The sequence below is a fragment of the Centruroides vittatus genome, unplaced genomic scaffold (genome assembly GCF_030686945.1).
Source record: "Centruroides vittatus isolate TY-2023 unplaced genomic scaffold, ASM3068694v2 contig_957, whole genome shotgun sequence".
NCBI classification, from domain to species: Eukaryota; Metazoa; Arthropoda; class Arachnida; order Scorpiones; family Buthidae; genus Centruroides; species Centruroides vittatus.
Genome location: NW_027122636.1, coordinates 56758 through 75347, shown reverse-complemented (window position 1 = coordinate 75347; position 18590 = coordinate 56758). Strand labels below are relative to the sequence as shown.

Below are 18590 nucleotides of genomic sequence, written 5' to 3'. Positions count from 1 at the left end.
ACTCGAACCGAATGAAACAAGTGTTCTTTTCACTCGTATAAACAAAACCCTATTATAAGAAAACAATACAGAAGAGTCGACAAAGCCGTCTGGGTAACGATCCCCTCCATTTCTGTAGCTCGGTTGCTCGAAGCCAAGTTTCTAGAACAAAGGAGTTAGAGAGTTTGGCAATAACTGATGTGATAAAAAGCACTAATATAGACGAGCTAATTAATTGGGAATTTATGTTAATATTTTGTGTATAAAATTAATATATAAAACACTAATAACAGTTTAATCTTTAATATTTAAATAATAAATTAAAGATAACTAGAAATTACGCAGGTTGATGAATCAGTTTTTCGGGTAGCAAAGTTTTTAATTAAATCGACAATGAACCCCATCCTCTTTCTTTATTCTGGCCGATTGTCGCGTCGGCCACGTCGTATATAAAGTCGGCGTGCGTGCGATGCAATATAGCGGAACGGAACATTCCAGTCTGGCGAAGCAGATCGCGATTTTTCTCTTCTAATGTGACGCACATTAACGATCATTGTAATCGTCCATTTAAATGAAGGAAATATGTATCTATTATCTCCAAATATTAATTTAGTTAACCTATATTTAATTCTTGGTATAAAAATTAATTAAAATACTTTTTAAAAAGAAACTTTTCCGAAAGATCCGCATTATTAAAGTAATATGTAATTTTTTGGGAATTTAACAATTGATATTTCACCTAATTAAAAACTTATATCAAGAATATTTATAGCAAACAATGATTTCTAGAGAAAATTTATTACTTTTATGTACTCGAGTTTGTATCTTGCCGCATGTTTGCATTACTATACGTAACGAGACTAAGCATCTTTCTGCATGGATGGTTTTTTCTGTTTTGTTTGTCTGTCTGTTTTGAACAAATTAGGAAGGAATGTATGCAGTTGCATAATAAAATGCTTATATACTCATAGACTGATGTAGCTAAAGTTATAAATATGATGTATGGTTATAGTAAAGTGATTATCTACTACAAGACGAGATCACTTGCAGCACACCCGGCAGTAAAATTCGGAAGTTAGCACTCCTGTCTGGAAAAGAATGCAAGATACAGAAAAAAGTCAATTACAGAGTTGCATAGCGCATGACCAATTCTGTACGAAAGGACACACTGTTTGCAGGAGTGTGAATAGAAGGTGTAAAATGCTAACGTTTACGTCGAGCACAGACAGTAAAATGTCTATTTTCGGTCTTCCTACGTGTGTCCGTTTGTCTGTTCTCATTCATTTCTTACATGTTTATTTATAATATGTATTTTTCATTCTTCTATGTCTTCACGCTGCATTCATTACTGTATGCTGTATGTTATGCATCCCTCACACGTCTGTGTTTTAGGTCTGCTATTGACTTCAATAATTAAATAATTTTAAGTTAAACGATTCCAAATTTACTAACACTGGAGGAAAAAAATGGCTCGTAGCATCTATAAGGTGTGCAGATATGTTTCTTGTTACATTACACAAGGTTCCTTCCGCACGTATAAATTAATTACGGCTACGGTACGGTCGCGACGATTCGGAATGCCGACTCACCACTTGTGCATTCGGTCGGAGTGCGGTTATAAAAAATGGTATAACCTGATTATGCCAGTCATTGTAATTAGTATTTGGTGTAACAGGTCTCGCTTCGTTTATGTTTGGCACAATGACCTTATCTAGTTTGCATAATTGTAATTTCATGCTCTATTTTAAACGATCTTTTCCGAGACGTTTTTAATTTGTTAATCATTAAATTTACTCAAGTTGAACTAACTCTTGTAGTTCTATATATCTATTAAAACTTTTGTTTCCCGTTATGTGTATACCAAAACAATTAAATAAACGAAAATTTGCGTGTGTCGTTATAATGCGCAAGTGCGAGCACGAACTCTCGGTATAACAATAAAATCTTATTCACTCTGTGTTTGTTTTACTTTTTTAAAAGCACGTTTGCCTAAATTGTGGCCCGCCGTAATGTTACACGCGATCAAAGTGGCCCGCGAAACAATTTGGGTTGGCCGGGCCTGCTTTATACTTAAAAATAATCATAGCGATAATGGAATATTCACTGATGTAAGATATATAAGTTTAATATATTGTTAAGACTTTATTTCCTAACAGTTTTAGGTCAGTAATGAGGATATATTTGTGTGATATGAGTTAATCCTGGATAATTAAACATAAACTTTATTTGTAATAATTAGACTGCGCCAGTCATAGTTCTGTTGTTATCAAAGAAATTATGAAAATTTACCACAGACGCGAGAGGACGTTAACTTATTGTCGGCACTAAAAAGCTCCTCTCTCTCTCTCTAATCGAAGGCTCTTCTCTCTATGAATTAACATAAGTTTCTTTCTGTTTCTAGCATCCATAAATATGTTTGTGTTTTGTCTGAATTTTTGTTTTTGTTTTAATAATTATCGTCTTAGTTACTAAACGTGTACAGATATTATAATTGATTATTTATGATGATGTTCTCATCTTTAATTAATAACAAGGACATAAATTCTATATTTATATGTTAAAATGCACGTCCAATTAATATTTACTTGATTTACGGCTCGTGGTATGTCTATTGCGAGAAATAAATTGCTTAATAGTAATGTTTCTATATTAAATTTATATAAGTCGATAGAGAGTCCGCTCTAAATTCCCCGAATAACATTACCAGATACTGCCAATATACTGTTTTATGAGAATTGTGGGTTTAATTCTGTTTCAAATCATTTCTTTTATTTATTTCAAGCAAACATCACAGATAAAATGAAAAAATATATATATATATTTAGATTATAATTTAAGATTATAATCAGTCATTCAGAAAATAACCATTAACATCAGCCAGTAAGATGGATGAATCTTAATTTTAATTAACGAATAGACACTTGCCGATTAGTATTTGTCGGTAAATTATAACATAGATTAATTGAAAAGGATACACAATAGCCATTAACGAGAAAGCGTCGTTAATTAATACGTAAAAAGTCGACGCATCTACGTGGACTTTCTGCGCAGACTTTGTTTGATTTATCGACAAATAAATTTGTTTGGTATAAATATTGGTTTTTTGATTGTTTATCGTAGCTTTACGATAATACGTCATGCAAGGAAAAGTAATGTTTGTATATTGTTAGTGTGACATAGATAAAGTGTGATAAATGAAAGCAATTTTATTCCGAAAATAATATAATAATTGTATTTGAAAATAACTTATTTTCTTCTGTGTAGATAATTCAATATGAATGTCATTTAATGAAGTGTTTTTATGATTTATTTAGATAAGGAAGTTGTCAAAATCATTGTTATGTTTATTAAAATATCCTGTCTGAATGTTTACCTTTTAACATTGTTGATTTAAAAAATTATCTATTGTCTGTGAGACATTTAAATGCCAGACATGCATCAGAATTGATTATATTTAACAGAAAAATGTGACTAAGGCCAAATAATAATAAACCGTTGGATTTTTTTATTACGTTGTATTTAAATTAAAAAATTCACATGTTATTTTTGTTTATTTTAAATTGTCGTCATCATCAACTTTTGTTTTCTCTTTGCGTTTGAGGAATTATCTGCCGATTCTTTCTGTCCTTTCACTTTGTTCCTCTTTCATGTTCTCTCTCTCTGTTTCTTGATTACCTTTGCACCACCCTTGCACATAGTTATGAGCTTCTGAAGGAGTAAGGGTGTGACTATGCAGGCGCGAATTTACAGCGAGCGAGAGGGTGTGAGTTATTTACTTTTCGCAAAGGAAAACCATGCACGAGCGAGAAGCAAGAAATAATGCTGGCGAGAGCAAATTTCTGATTCTCGCACATATCTGACAGGTTTTGAAATTTATCGCGTCTCGCCTCTTTTCGCCACATATTCTCGCTCGCTCGGAAAATTTGCTCGCTTCTGTCTGCATAGTCGCACCCTAACTCTATGTTTTCACTATGAGAGATTGGGCACTTCTACTTGCTAGAAAAGTGTCTGGTTCCGTAGAGAAATTTACTTACTTACTCAAAGTAGGAAAGTGCACCTTAGAATACGAACTCAGGTGTGTATAATCTTGATTTCTTCAAGATATCGAGCCCAAGAATAACCTAAAATTGAGTATTAAAGGGGATTCTACTAATTTTATATTAAGTTTATCAAGCCAATAATTGTTCTTTGAGTTACTTGTGAGAGAAAACATGATAAAAAGAGTAGTTTTAGATAAAGATATACTAAATTTTATATGTAAACCTCTACAAAGATATTGAAACCCGAATTAATAGTAATAAGCCAAACAACTACGGGATTAAATCAAGCTACTTTTGTACGATTTTTGCATAATAATAGCATTTATAACATGAATACAGTATCGTAATATGCATTTTATAAACAACAGTCCTTTTAAAATTTAAAAAAAGCCTCAAATCTGCCCCCACTGGGCAAAGATATTTAATTTGGAATCTGGCAAATTAGGAATGTTACCTTAATGTTTCAAAACTTATTACCATAGCCTTGTGGCACTTTGAGTGGCAATAAATACTTTGTGCAATTTCTTAAAGTGTTGTAATTTCTTGAAGTGCATATTGCTATTGTTTTCATTAAATGGCTTCGCAACAAAGGCAAGTTTGGGCATAGTCACGATTGCCACTGCCGATCTGCAGTAATACGAAAGATATTTCGCATGTCTTAAGCTATTTATACTCAGAAATTGACTGTAGCATTTGTGCATTATGCTTATGTTATGTAGTTTTTGCCTCTCACAGTGCATTAAGTGCCATAATAGCAAGTTTTGGAACAAAATTTTTACTCCACAGAAATATTTTCCATACGTGTGAGTGTGAATTGAAGATACCTGACGTCTTCACCCCCTCGATCTCGTGTATTAGTATGAAATTTTACGAGAATTGCATTTATTTATAGCATATAAATATTAATATAAAAATTTTTATATTTTAAAGGTGTTGAAATCTGCATCATGATAAAGGAAGAGATTATCTGTGAAGGAAATAACGTCAGTCTACCTTCCGACGAAGAAGTGACAATGGTGGCTCACGTTCTGCCTTCCGACGAAACTGCTCTCAAATTCCTATGGGATTTAGGACTCGGAGAACTGAGAAAAACGAATAGTCCGTCCTTACGTTACAATTACCGCGAACCTGGGATGTACGTGCATCTTATATTTCATTAACTCTAAAACTTTAATAAACTTGTTTTAGCATTATATAATTGCTAAGTATTAAGTATTATGCAAAATTTTAATTTCGTTTGCATTTTTTAATAATATATTTAGCGAGTATTATTTACTTTTGCAGATACGTCGCCAACATCACAGCCTTGAATCACGTCAGCATGGTGTTATCGGGACAGATCGTGATACACGTGGTACAGAAAGTGGGAAATTTGACTTCGATTCGTCATTCTGGTTCGATATTAGTGAATCGCACGACCGTTTTTCATGCGCAATATTGGTTTGGCACAAATTTGACCTTCGAGTGGGATTTTGGCGATGGAACCATAAAATTGATAACTAGTTCTGATAAAGTTCAACACACTTATACAAGGTATTATAAAATATTCACAGAAAAATTTGCTAAATTAACTGGAATTTTTGAATATAGATTATGAAAGTTCTTAAAGATTTAATACTTAAGAGAGATCCTATTAATCGGATGTGAATAAACAATTAAATTGTTCAGACATATGAAAGGCAATGGTAGAGTGATAGATTCGAATTGCCGACCGCCTTTTCCGATACTTAAATATTTGCCGACTTGCGTATGTTAAAGACAGTTTGATTGTTTACTATCATATACAAGTATAAAAGTTAAAGAAATAGATATATTCTAATTCCTTAAAGAAATAATTAAAAATTGTTAACTGTGGAAACAGATATACAGTACATCCCCTATAACACGGGTTCACATAACACGGATTCATATAACACGGCAAAAAAATTGCGATTGTGTTCATATAACACGCTAAAAGAGACTCGTATAACACGGTAAAACATCATCACCGACTCGTGTCACGACAGGATTGGTCGAATCTGGACCAATAGTGGATATTGTACAAACCGTCGAGTTTAAACGAGCACTGGACCTACTAAAAAACATTTATTATTCAACGGCCATAAAAATTATATTTTTATTAATGATGTCTCCAAAGTTAAGTTATTTTTTCGCGAAAAATTCGCCGATCAGGAAACACGCATCATCTGCCATTCCACGAGCCGCTCCGCGACGAAAACGAGCTTAAGCAATGGCGTCGTCGAACGGTGCACACTTGGTAAGTAATCCTACAAGTTTTTGTTTATAGCATAGTTTATATGGATTATTCTCAAAAAATTATACATAATTTGGAAATGTCGAGTCAAATTAGTCTAGAATCGATTAATTTTATGGAAGAAAACCTTTCAAATGGCCATAACCCCTAAACCGCACACGTGCCGGGCCATGATTGGCTCACGTATTTAAGTGACTCGTACAACACGGATTCATATAACACGGAACATATCTAAGGTGTTATAGGGGGGGTCTACTGTAATTACAGTTAACAATTTTTAGTTATTTCTTTTAAAGAATTAGAAAATATTATGATATGGAGAAAAAGGTTGAGATGATTCGACTTAAAGAAATAGAATTCTAACTTTTAAATTATACTTCCTTTGTATGACAACTGTTTTATTGGAATGAATTTTAAAATATTTTACTTTGAGTCTTTCTCGTGGGTTTATCTTACGGGTTTATGAGTAAATAGCGAGGTCGAGTTTGAAGTTTTAAACGCAAAAACACGTACGTTCAGCGCTGCTCTCTCGTAAGCCTAGAAGTTTGACAATGGCGTTTGGAATGTCGAGCATGATTCCGCCGACTTTCCAAACGCCATTGTCAAACTTCTACACTTATGGGAAAGCGGCGCCAAACATCCGACATACACGTTTTCGCGTTTAAAACTTCGGCCTCGACCTCCCTATTATTCTTAGAAAAGACATTGTTGACAAGTTAACATTCAAAGCCATTGTTTTAGAAATAATTAAGCTACTGTAAGTTTGAAAGCATTCGATAGCATCCAATAAAGCATAGTTTTTATGTAATTTATGTTGAATTTTAGGAATTTTTTATGTCATTTGTTTATATAAATTTACAACAAAATCAAAATTTATGAAAATGTTTACATATTAAACTTTTAAGAATGTAAAATTCAAGGGAATATGTTTAATACAGTTTTAAAAATATTTGACATTTTACTTTTAATTTCAAATAGATTATGTATACAGAAGAATTTCCGATACAAAATATCGCATCCACATTTTAAACCAAATCGATGAAACTTGAAAAATATCTAGAATAAATGTTGAGAAATACAGTGAAATATATTAATAAATGTGAATTTCGTACAGTGACGATACTGTTAAACTTCCTATTTGCGTAAGTCGTTGGCCTGCTGCTACTAAAGGATGCAAGTTTGAATACTTGTCGGAACATCAGAAATTTCCTAAGCAGTTTTACCAGTGGGCCACGTTCTTACCATCCCTCCAATGCAGTCATTCTCAACCTTTTTAGCTCCGCCATCCCCCAAACAGTAAATATAAATAAAATTAATATTTCACAACCCCCACCCAAAGGAATAATAACAGTAAGCCTTACTATTACTAATTGAATTTTGACTGTAATTATAAATGTAAATTTTTTAAAATATCATATAATCAATTGTACTAGTTTTATACATTAAGAAAATACTGACAGTATAAAAAATGTAATACAACTATTCCTATTATTTTATGTTGCTGTGTTTATAGCGACGAGTACAAACACGCATGTACGACGTGTACATACGCGAACAATTTACAAGTTCCAACTCAATGTGTACGTGCTGGGGGTTGCGAACCCCCTTTAATATCGCCGCGACCCCTAGGTTGAGAAACGCTGCTCCAATGCATTGTGTGCCTGACTGAATCCACGATACCTGAGAAAAGGCATATTGCTTTCCGGAAGGAAAATCTTAAGAAAGTAAAAAGTATTGTTAAATTTTTATAAGGTTTATAATTTATAAAACTAATACAGTGGACCCCCGATATAACGTGCATGTTGGACGGGAAACAACACCCACGTTATAAGGTGAACCGCGTTATACCGAGCGACGCGCTGTAATGCGGTTCACCTCTTTACTTTAGCAATAATGCAAGCTTTTCTTTCACACTGTAAGCTTTTCTTTGCATACAATAATTACACACTATTCAAAATACATGCAGGAACTCAATACATACACAATTACTCAATACGCAGTAGAAATAAAATGCGCTACTCACTAATGCCGCACGGACCCGTATAAACGTGTTTGAGTTTATCACGTCACAACATTGTCCGTGCTATAACCGAGTGCGCGGAATAGTGAGCAGCGCTATAATGATGGTTCACTGTAAATCAGCAATTAAATTGAACGTACTCTTTACAATTAATATTAATATGATTTGTGTTATTTGGAATGTAGCGTTTCAAATCCAAGTCGGTTAATGTTACCCTAGGTATATAAAATGGCGGCTCGTCTCTGACTTTAGCATGCAGAAGCAAGGAAACAGTGGGGACGCACGTTTTCTAAACCTAACCTATTCTAATAATTTAGTTGCTAATAATTATGATAATTTATTAGAATAGGTTAGATTTATAAAACGTGCAACCTCACTGTTTCTTCGCTTCTGTATGCTGGAGTCAGAGACAAGCCACCATTTTGTATACCTAGGGTAACATTAACCTCAAAGTCTATAGTTTTAACAAGAATGAAGGGTTCATAAATAATCCACAGTTGTCATAAACGTATAAAATTTAGTTGGATTCTTAATTAATTACAAAAATTAGGCCTTTTTAATATTAAACAGACTTGTTTTTCAGAAGAAGACTCAAGTTTGTTTAATGTTGAATAGAAAAATTGAAAATGATTTAATATATTTACACAAAAACCGTTTTACAATCTTAAATTTATTAACAGAATTTTGATTTTCTGTCGGTAAATCGATTAAAAAATAGTTAAAAATAAGGACAGAATCGAAATCTCCGTCGGAATGAGTGGATAAAAAAATTTAACCGAGTGTTAATTTAATAGCAAAAAGGAAATTATTTTAATTAAATTAATTAATTTATAATTAAAAGTTAAAAGAAATCAAATTAAATCGACCGCTAACGAAATTAGCGGTCAAATTAACTTCTTTTTAGCAATTCATCCGTTTTAAATAGACCTACTTCATTGTTTTGCAGTGAATTGACTTACTGCCAGTCTCTGTAGTATTTTATTGATGTGTTTGTCTAGAGTTTTGCTTGGAATTGCTCAAATGTTTTAAAATTGCTTTTTTAGTGAGATAAATATGCGACAAGAGTACTCCCTAAAGTTAATTTGTTAATACTTTAAATAATGATTTATGCCGTTGCAAATTTTCTGCTCTAAAAAGACTTCTATCCGTTGCTCCATTGCCGCTTACTTTTTCGAAGTGTAGATTTATTTAGACTAAATCCTGTGTTAGAGTGGCTTTTGGAAGTTAAGATATGACGTTTACTAGCCAATCTGACTGTACGTTTCTGTTAAAATATTTATGTAAGTGCAAGCGGTTGAAGTATTTGACGCACTCCTTAAAAGTCGGAAGACCCAGTCTGAATTTGAGGACGTTTGGATGATAAGTACAGGGTAGATTGCAGAGTAAATTTAGCATTAAATAAATTTTGTCAAGTTCTTTCGTGATGTTATTTAAAAGAGAAGGGGCAGCCATTTGAACAGTTTATTACAATACATTTATCAAATATTAGCGAGGTTGAGACCAAAGTTTTAAATGAGAAAACGTGTACGTCGGATGTTCGGCGCTGCTTTCCCGTAAGCCTACAAGTCTGACAATGGTGTTTGGAAAGTCGGTGGAATAGTGCTCGACATTCCGAACGCCATTGTCAAACTTCTAGGCTTATGGGAAAGCAACGCCGAAAGTCCGACGTACATGTTTTTGCGTTTAAAACTTCGGTCTCGATCTCGCTATTAATGATGAAATATTAAATATCAACTTTAAAATTGGTGGTAAAAGGTAAAATATAATTAGAAAAATTTATTCTTCTCTTAAAAGTCTTGTATAAAGACGTTTTATTGTTAATTTTTGGCCCAAGTTTAAAAGGACTTAGAATGAGTCCAAATGGTTCGGGTTATAAACTGTTTTTCGGGGTCCTTTACGTCAGTAACTAAAACTAAACACGAGGGCATTTAAATATTGGGACTTTACAATTGACCATTCGAATGATTTAAACTTAATGATAATTAAGTTTAAATCATTCGAATGGTCAATTGTAGAAAAGAATTAAGAGCTTCTCTGTTGAAAACATCCAAAAGTAACAACTCCTAACCCAGTTTAATTAGTTAAAGCCAAATGATCAGCCGAATATCGGGCTATTTTTAGACTACGTTAATGCAGAAGTTGTCGGTTCAGTTTCCGCTCGGGCCCGATTCTTTTCTTCCAGAAATTTTTAAATTAAAAATTAATGTATTATAATTATTAAAATTAGTATAAGACGACGGCATTTCCGCCTATCTCTAGTCAAATTAGCAACTAAACATTAATATAGCAGAAAATATCTTATACTTTGGCTGATTGTTTTTCATTAATCCAGAAATAATTGTATAATTGTATTAATTACTGTTTAATTTGGATTATTAAATGTATTCATTATTGTCAGGAGGATGTGAAAGATTGTTATATGTGTTCACAAAATAATGCTATGATTTCTTTCCAACTTTATCCTTGTTTTGGGCTTTTCATCCTCTTGGTTTAAATTTGTATGTCATTATATTTATATTGTATACATTTTAATATGTATTTATAACTTATTTATATACAGTGTGCAGCATATTAACCCGATAGTTATTAAATATGGCCACGACTGAAACCTTAGGGATGGGAGAGCACTCGAGCACAAGTGCCGTTTAACTCGGAGCCATTTAGTAACAATTGAAACGTGTAGTATTTGTGTAGGAAGTTTTGGAATGATTGATTGTATTTTTTCCAAGATGAAGAAAGTGAAGCTGTGACGGTAAATTCAGTTCGTTACATCAAAAAGCTTCATCCTCGAATCAGAGTTATACCAGTGTGATATTGAATACCAGGATCCGTGGCTTTGGCAGGATGGGGCAACGGTTCGCACTGTGGCATTGTTGAAGCAGACCGTTGCAAAAAGTATGAAATGTTGTAAAAAGTCATGTAAAGATTTAGAGAATAATTAAAAGAACGTGTAGACGACAAAAGATTCTCACTCATGGATACACTATGAATCTCTTAGGATTAAATGATTCCTTATCGTATAAGTTAAATTCTTTGAGATTAAGTACAGGATTACGATAAATTAATCTAGCATAATAACACGAAGTGTATATTATTTTAATTTAAAAACCATCAAGTTAATCTGCTCTACACTTTATTACATAATTTTAAATTCCTAACAAATGTTCCATTTTCAAATATTTGCAATGTCCATCAAAAAGTTCTTAATGAATAAATTTGGTGTTTTGAAGAAAGTAATTTTATTTAATATATTTTATTCGTTATTTTATTTCAGCGTCGGAGAGTACTGGATGACCGTCTTCGCTCACAACAAATACAGTCGTGCCAGCCTAAAGACCAACGTTTTCGTCCTGTACCAGTTTTGCCAAAAGCCGCAGATCAAATTCATAGATCAAACTATAGAAAAGAAGGTATTGTATAAAATTTTAAATAATTGAATTTTTAAAATTATTTACCGATTCATTAAAAAGAAAGAATTATCGATAAAAATATAAAATGCTGGCATTTACGTGTATTATATATTAAATGGTAAATTTATGCTATCGAATGCCGCATTACAAAATTCATTTGGCCGAAATTAAATTTAGGATCATGACGCTGCACATTTCTTGCAAACCTCTACTTGTCCGTCTGCCAAAATATATTTTACATTCATGAGTTGCCGCGTACGTTCGACACGCTTCGTTAACTATTGCGACACTGCGGAGGCCGTAGAAATAACGATATTAATTTGATTTAGAGAGAGAATTACGTTTTACATGCCTCTTTCGAATCAATATACGAGTTTCAGAAAAATATATTTAATCTAGAAATACTATATTTTGAAGCAATTGCAAGCAGTTGCGGTGCTTATGTTGCTATTGTAAGATAGAATCAATGTTTGCATCAAGAAAATCAAGTAAAACTCATTTGAAAAGTGATACTTGTTGCGTACGGTTGGTTTCTTCTACTGTCAGTTTATTGTGTTTTTTAGAAGTTAAGCGCAAAAATCAAGTGATACATAGAGGACGAAAAAGTGCAATTTTTCTTCCTCTTACCTGACTCGAAACTGGTACTGTTGTATTCCTATCATCACAAACTTTAATTTAATATATAGTTCGGGGCATTCTCGCTAGGGTGAGTGGAAATTGTCTCAAATTCGGTATTGTCCTTTGGAACACAAGCTATAAATATCGTAAAACAGTTTACGGAGAATAAATTTGAAAAAATAAATTGTAAAGATATCTTCAGAAATTATTTTCCTGTTAAATGTGGAATTTGTAGTTTAAGGGTAGGCATACAGTTTTATTGTATGGGCATGTCTCTTGAGTTCTTTGTTAGAGACTATCCTCAGGGTGCGACTATGCAGATGCGAATTTACAGCGAGCGAGAGGTTGCGAGAGATTTAGTTTTCGCAAAGGAAAACCATGCACAAGTGAGAAGCGAGAAGTAATGCTGGCGAGAGCAAATTTCTGGTTCTCGCACATATCTGACAGGTTTTGATATTTATCTTGTGTCATCTCTTCTCGCCACGTAATCTTGCTCGCTCGTGTCTGCATAGTCACATCCTCATAGCATGCAAAATGTAGATCTGACAGTGCAGCTTTCTCTGAATCCAGATTTAATGATGTTAATTCATAATTTGTTAAGTATGGACAAATCAACAACAATGTATTGGCGTTTCAATAATATAAAATGGATAAATATTGATTTATCAGTTTATTTTTTGATAATGGTGAAAGAACCCATTTTAAGATTATTATTTTTTAAAATTAAGCTAAATTAAAATCAAATACCTTGATTTTAGTATATTCAGATATAAAATTAACATTAACATTAAAGTTTATTAAAATTTCAGATTCAATACAGTCACGACGTCATGCTGGAAGTCGACCTGACCACATCTTGCGAATTAAGTAACGACGTTCTTTATTTCTGGAAAGTTTTTGACGAGAGACGGAAGGAAATGAATTTTTCTGAAGAAATTACGACCCAGAGACAACTTATCATTCCTAAGGAAAGTTTACCAATTGGAAAATATATTATTGAATTAAAGGTAATTGCAGTACAGTTTGATAGTACAACCATAGTACAATACTGGAATATAATGCATTATTTACAATGATTTGAATATTGGAAAACTTTCTCGTGGTAAAAATTCTAACTTATTGCCAGTAACTCTATCTCATTTCATCAAATGACACCAAAACATCACAACACACCTACTTACGTATCAATCCATAACTTTAGCATGAGTCTAAATACAGGTATTTTTTGATTAATATGATTAACTAATCCCTTGACGCTACCGCATATATCAAAATTGTGTTAATCGGATATGGTGGTACCTCGGTACTTGAGCGAACAATTACGACATACTATAACAAATTTTCTGTTACAGCAAAGAAAAATTTCTGAAGACCAGACTATAAGTATTTTTTTACTGTTTGTATTGTATTATATCCTTTACAAAACTTAAAAAGCGTACATAATATGCTTGATATGCACTTTATCCGCAGACATTTCGATTTGATTTTACGCGAACAATATGTGAAGTAAAGTTTTAAAATAAGCTTCTAAACAAAGAATACAATATCGCGTTAGCGGTAGTGTGTTAAATGTCACAACTATTGTAATTATACTACAGATCTACATCAGAAATCACCCTGGATACAAAAATAAGAAATTCGCCAACAATTAATTTATGGAGAAAAACATCTGATGGTTGTTAAAGTTTGCATTAATTAAAACTTCTGCTGAGTATATAAAGGGATTGCTGCAAGCAATACCTTTATATATTCAGCAGAAGCAATTAATTTCGGTCATTAATCAAATCCTGCATTAAGCTAGAAATACCTCTATTACAAATTATAATTGCCAAAGTAATAAACACTTTAATGATACCATTAAAAGGCAATCTTTGTAATCAATTAATCAATTTGTACAGTGTCATTTAGTAGAAATTGTTTAGGAATTACATTTTCTTAGGTAAGAATGACAACACACACATGCGCGCGCGCACACAAAATCACTAAGATACCACTGAAATAAGCAAAAATCAAAGCCGAAACAAGATTATTCTCTTCTTCTTTTATTGCTGCATCTTCGTAAATGCACATCAAATAATCTTTCTAATGCTATAATTAAAGTTCAAACTCCGAGGAAGTCTTGAACACATATACAAAAAAATAGCACACAAAAATGTAAGCAAACTGTGGATAAATGTTTTCAATCTTTTTAGTACTTGGATTATTTGATTTTGATAGGATTTTAGATACTAAAGAATATCAATTTGAGCAAGAATGGGAATAGTTCTGCCTCTGAACTACCATTGAAATCAATTTCTAATTTTTTTTCGGGGCATTGGGCAACACATCAAACACAACGTTGTACAGCCGGGGGCAGTTTCTGGGTTCATTGCAGAATCCTACCATATAAAATCCTAACAGAGAACCTACTGGATAAATTCCTGCCATCATACCTTCCTAGTTTTCTACCAAGAAAAAAAAGGATGTTCTGTTTAACATTTATCTAAGCACAAAAGAGGTCTTTCCAGCATTACACAAGTATATACATTGTCTTTGGTGCCTTAGTTAAAATAAATTAATTTAATAAGAAACATGTGTAAATCACATGGAAGTTCTATGGCACTATATAAATTTTTCAAACAAGAACAGAATGCAAATTAAAAGTATGATCTTCAGAAATCACATGGCAACACATGATGCCGATTATACTGTGCGATGCATAACGTTTATAACAAAGCCGACATTATACATTATACTCATAGGTAGAGCACTGTTGCAATGCCTTATAGTCACAACAATGTTGTAAAATGATTACTAATTTTTGTCCAGCATGCTTATAATCTATCCTGGGTGATAGTATCTTGGATGGATGATTTTCAACTGACTGCAAACTACACCACTGTAGACCCATTGGACAGTACACTTCATTCACTTTGTGTTCCTGGGCATGGCCAAACATGATGGCTCCTTTTTGCTACTCGGTAACATCTGTCATACGGCTTATATTGCAGACTCAGTTTAATACCCACATTGCTCTTCATCACTTCACGAGACAGAAATGACTTAGTAGACTACGTCCATTTATATCCCAGCAATTCTCTCATGGCTCCCTCTGTGTAACCAATGACTACTTATCGTTATTTCTGTTAGGGATGACTAATTTTTTGTCTGGTGTGCTTACGTTATGAGGAAATGAGACAAAATGCCCAAGAAGCAGCATATAAATCCACAAATGCTTTCCAGCTAACCAAGACCAAGTTGTTTTCACTATAGCAAGATAAATGAATTGTTTTTATATTAATTTATACAATGTTGGTTTTTATCCTTTATGCTCGAAGATTGTTTGCACGTTATGCAAAATCTTAAAACGATTTTGTTACAATATTTTTGCATCTGGAAGGTAGGTAAAAATTTATACATCGTCACAGAACTATCATGTGATGTAAACATGTTTCTTTTTGTAACAAATTATATTTATTTTATTGTAAACATTGTGGTGGAACTAATGTACAATAGCCTATGCATATAGTTGCACAATACTGGAAAGATCTCTTTTGCACATGGTTATCTAAGTATTGATCCAAATACATCCCGCTCTGTCTTTCACCATCTACCTCTCAAATGTAGGCTTGAACAAATCCATGGACATTAGAAAGAAAATGAAAGAGAAAAGTTAAGGAGAAAAAAAGGTTACTTAATCCACATAACCGAAAACTCAATACAATAAAAATCTTTTTACTTTAAAAGAAATATTACTACAGGTACTCCTCACTTTACGACCTATCTGCTTAACGACCACTCGCACTTACGACCAATCAAGTTTTGATCTGCAATTCGGGGAATCCCCTTTCTGAGTTTGAGTGTCAGTCAGTGGCGGATGGTGACATGCACACTAAGCATACTATAATAGTCTAATAGCGAACTATAATAGTCTTTTTATGAATAAATTTTAAGTTTGTTGCGTAATTTGTATCGATCCTATATTCCCGACGCAAGATCCTCGCTTATCGACCAATTCGCTTAACGACGTAGTCGTCGGAACGGAACTCGGTCGTAAAGTGAGGAGTACCTGTATTAGTTTTGTTACATTTGTTATGTGTTGGAGCCAGAGGCAAAGATAGCTAACACAGTGTTGTCCAATCCTTTCACAATGGAATTCCAACTCTTTGAGGTTGGGTGTTTAAAGAGTACGTTGTAGCACCTGCATATTTCAAGTTTCAGTTGGTTCTGTGATCAGTAACGGGATAGAGTGGATACCTGTTTGGAGGTGCACGACGAGATGGTCTTTAGCATTGCAGAGGAGGGTGAAAATTGAGGGATTTTTCTGGAAAATTATCATTTCTGGAAATTTTTTTGTACAGGGTGGCTAATCTAACTTAACCTAGTCTAGACTAGCTGCCCTGTACAGTACAATGAAATTTTGTCTGATGGTGCCCGAAAAAACATTAGCTCTTTTACTGTTTTCTGCTGGTTATTTTGCTTTTTGTGAGTGTTTTTTTAAATACAGTAAGACCCCCTTAATGCTGCCTCAATTAATGCTGATTCAATATAACGCCGTCTGCTCAAAGCCTTAAAAAAAGCTCAAAATTTATGCCGATTTAAATTATTGTGCCATTTCGTTGATTCGTTTATAATACGATTATTCGCGAACACGAACAAATCAGCAGAAGGTGGCAATTCTTCGTAGCCTAAACCTATGTTTGGTGCAATTTTGGAAAAAATATAACATCGGGGATGCCATAGGCAATATTGATTTCGCATGGCAAAAATTAACTGATAAATGCATGAACGGAGTGTGGAAGAAGTTATGGCAGAATTCTCAACAAGAAGAGCCTATCTCCATATCATTAGGTCGACCAAATTGTCAACCTAATCGATACGGCAGGACTAGATGTAGACGAGCAGGATATTGAGGAGTTACTGCAGGTTTCTGGTGAGAGCCTTACCAATGACGACCTTCAAGAACCGGCAGAACAAGGAATTTGTGTAGAACTGGAAAACAGAAATCCCGAAAACAAAGAACCCGAAGAATTTCTCTACACATTTCCTTAGTAAATGTTTGGTAATGATAACGAAAATCATTGATCAAATTGTAGCAAACGATCCAGATTTTGAAAGGAGTGCAAAAGCAAAACGAGGTGTTTTGGTTACGATCTTATGCTACCGACATTTTCTTAAGGAAAGAAAAAGAAAACGACAAATGAAATTACACGACTTTATCGCAAAAATCAAGAATTTCAGAAGAGCCAGAACCTTCGTCACAAAAAATGAACTTTACATTTCTCTGTGCATGTGTTTGTGTGTTATTTAACATATATTATTATGCAAATAAATATAAAAATAATTTAAAATTAAAGTAAAATCTGTTTATTTTTCGTTGTGTGTTTCCCTTTCCCTATTTACTACGTTAAAATGACCTCGTTTAATGCCGTTTCGTTCGGCATTTTGTCGTCTAGGAACGCATCCCCCGCGTTAAACAGGGTCTTACTTATTGATCATGGATGAGTGATTTTATGTAGCGTTACATAACTCTTTTCTTTACAGCTAATACGATAACAAAAGATCTACGAACGTTTTTGTGTTTAATAGAACAAACTCATAAAGAGTCAAATTTATGTGACATTTCAATCAAAAGTTCTCAGAATGATCGTCGGACGATTAAAGATTTATTTTTGAGACTGATTTCTGTTAGAATCTACTTATTATATTAGCTGGAAAGTCTGCTAATAATTTCATTATACCGGCGATAAATAGTGATTTGTTGTTCTTTTGACACGTATCGGTTAAGCTTTCAATATTTCTTATTATATTTTTATTTCTTTCGGCCGAGAAATTCGTTCGTCTCCCATTAAATCCTTTAGCTTTTTCTTTGGCTGTCAAACTTTATTTACTAGAGACTGTGTTGATACTTGTCATTTTATATTACGTTTGTGACGAAAAGTAAATTGTTTTTTTCTGGAGAGATTTTTCTTCTGTCGTTAGTCTGAATGATCCAAATTGATCCAAAATCCATTTTATTGAAGGCTTTGGCATTTCAGTTATTACATTTGTGAAAGAGCGTAATATTTTTTTACTTAAAAAATTTCAAATTAAGGTTGATTCTGTACAAAATACAATTAGTAATTTTATTAAAATAAGAAATATTTTTAGTTAAAGATGATAAATTAATCTCAGATAAGAAGTTTATTAAACATTAAATAAAAATGTTCATGAAGTTTGTGTGTTTTGATTACCATGTATGACGGATTCATAATGTTTAACTTCCATATACAGGGTCTTTTGAAATGAAT

General features: G+C 33.2%; 1 protein-coding gene across 1 annotated transcript in view; it reads left to right on the top strand.

Annotated features, from left to right (window-relative positions):
* Positions 1–18590, top strand: part of LOC136985265 (polycystin-1-like protein 1) — a 109501-nt gene that overhangs the window by 61715 nt on the left and 29196 nt on the right. Inside the window, exons 18-21 of the mRNA XM_067282512.1 lie at positions 4950–5154; positions 5304–5552; positions 11568–11703; positions 13131–13328. Of these exons, the coding sequence (XP_067138613.1) occupies positions 4950–5154; positions 5304–5552; positions 11568–11703; positions 13131–13328 (788 nt within the window). The remainder of the gene's footprint in view (positions 1–4949; positions 5155–5303; positions 5553–11567; positions 11704–13130; positions 13329–18590) is intronic.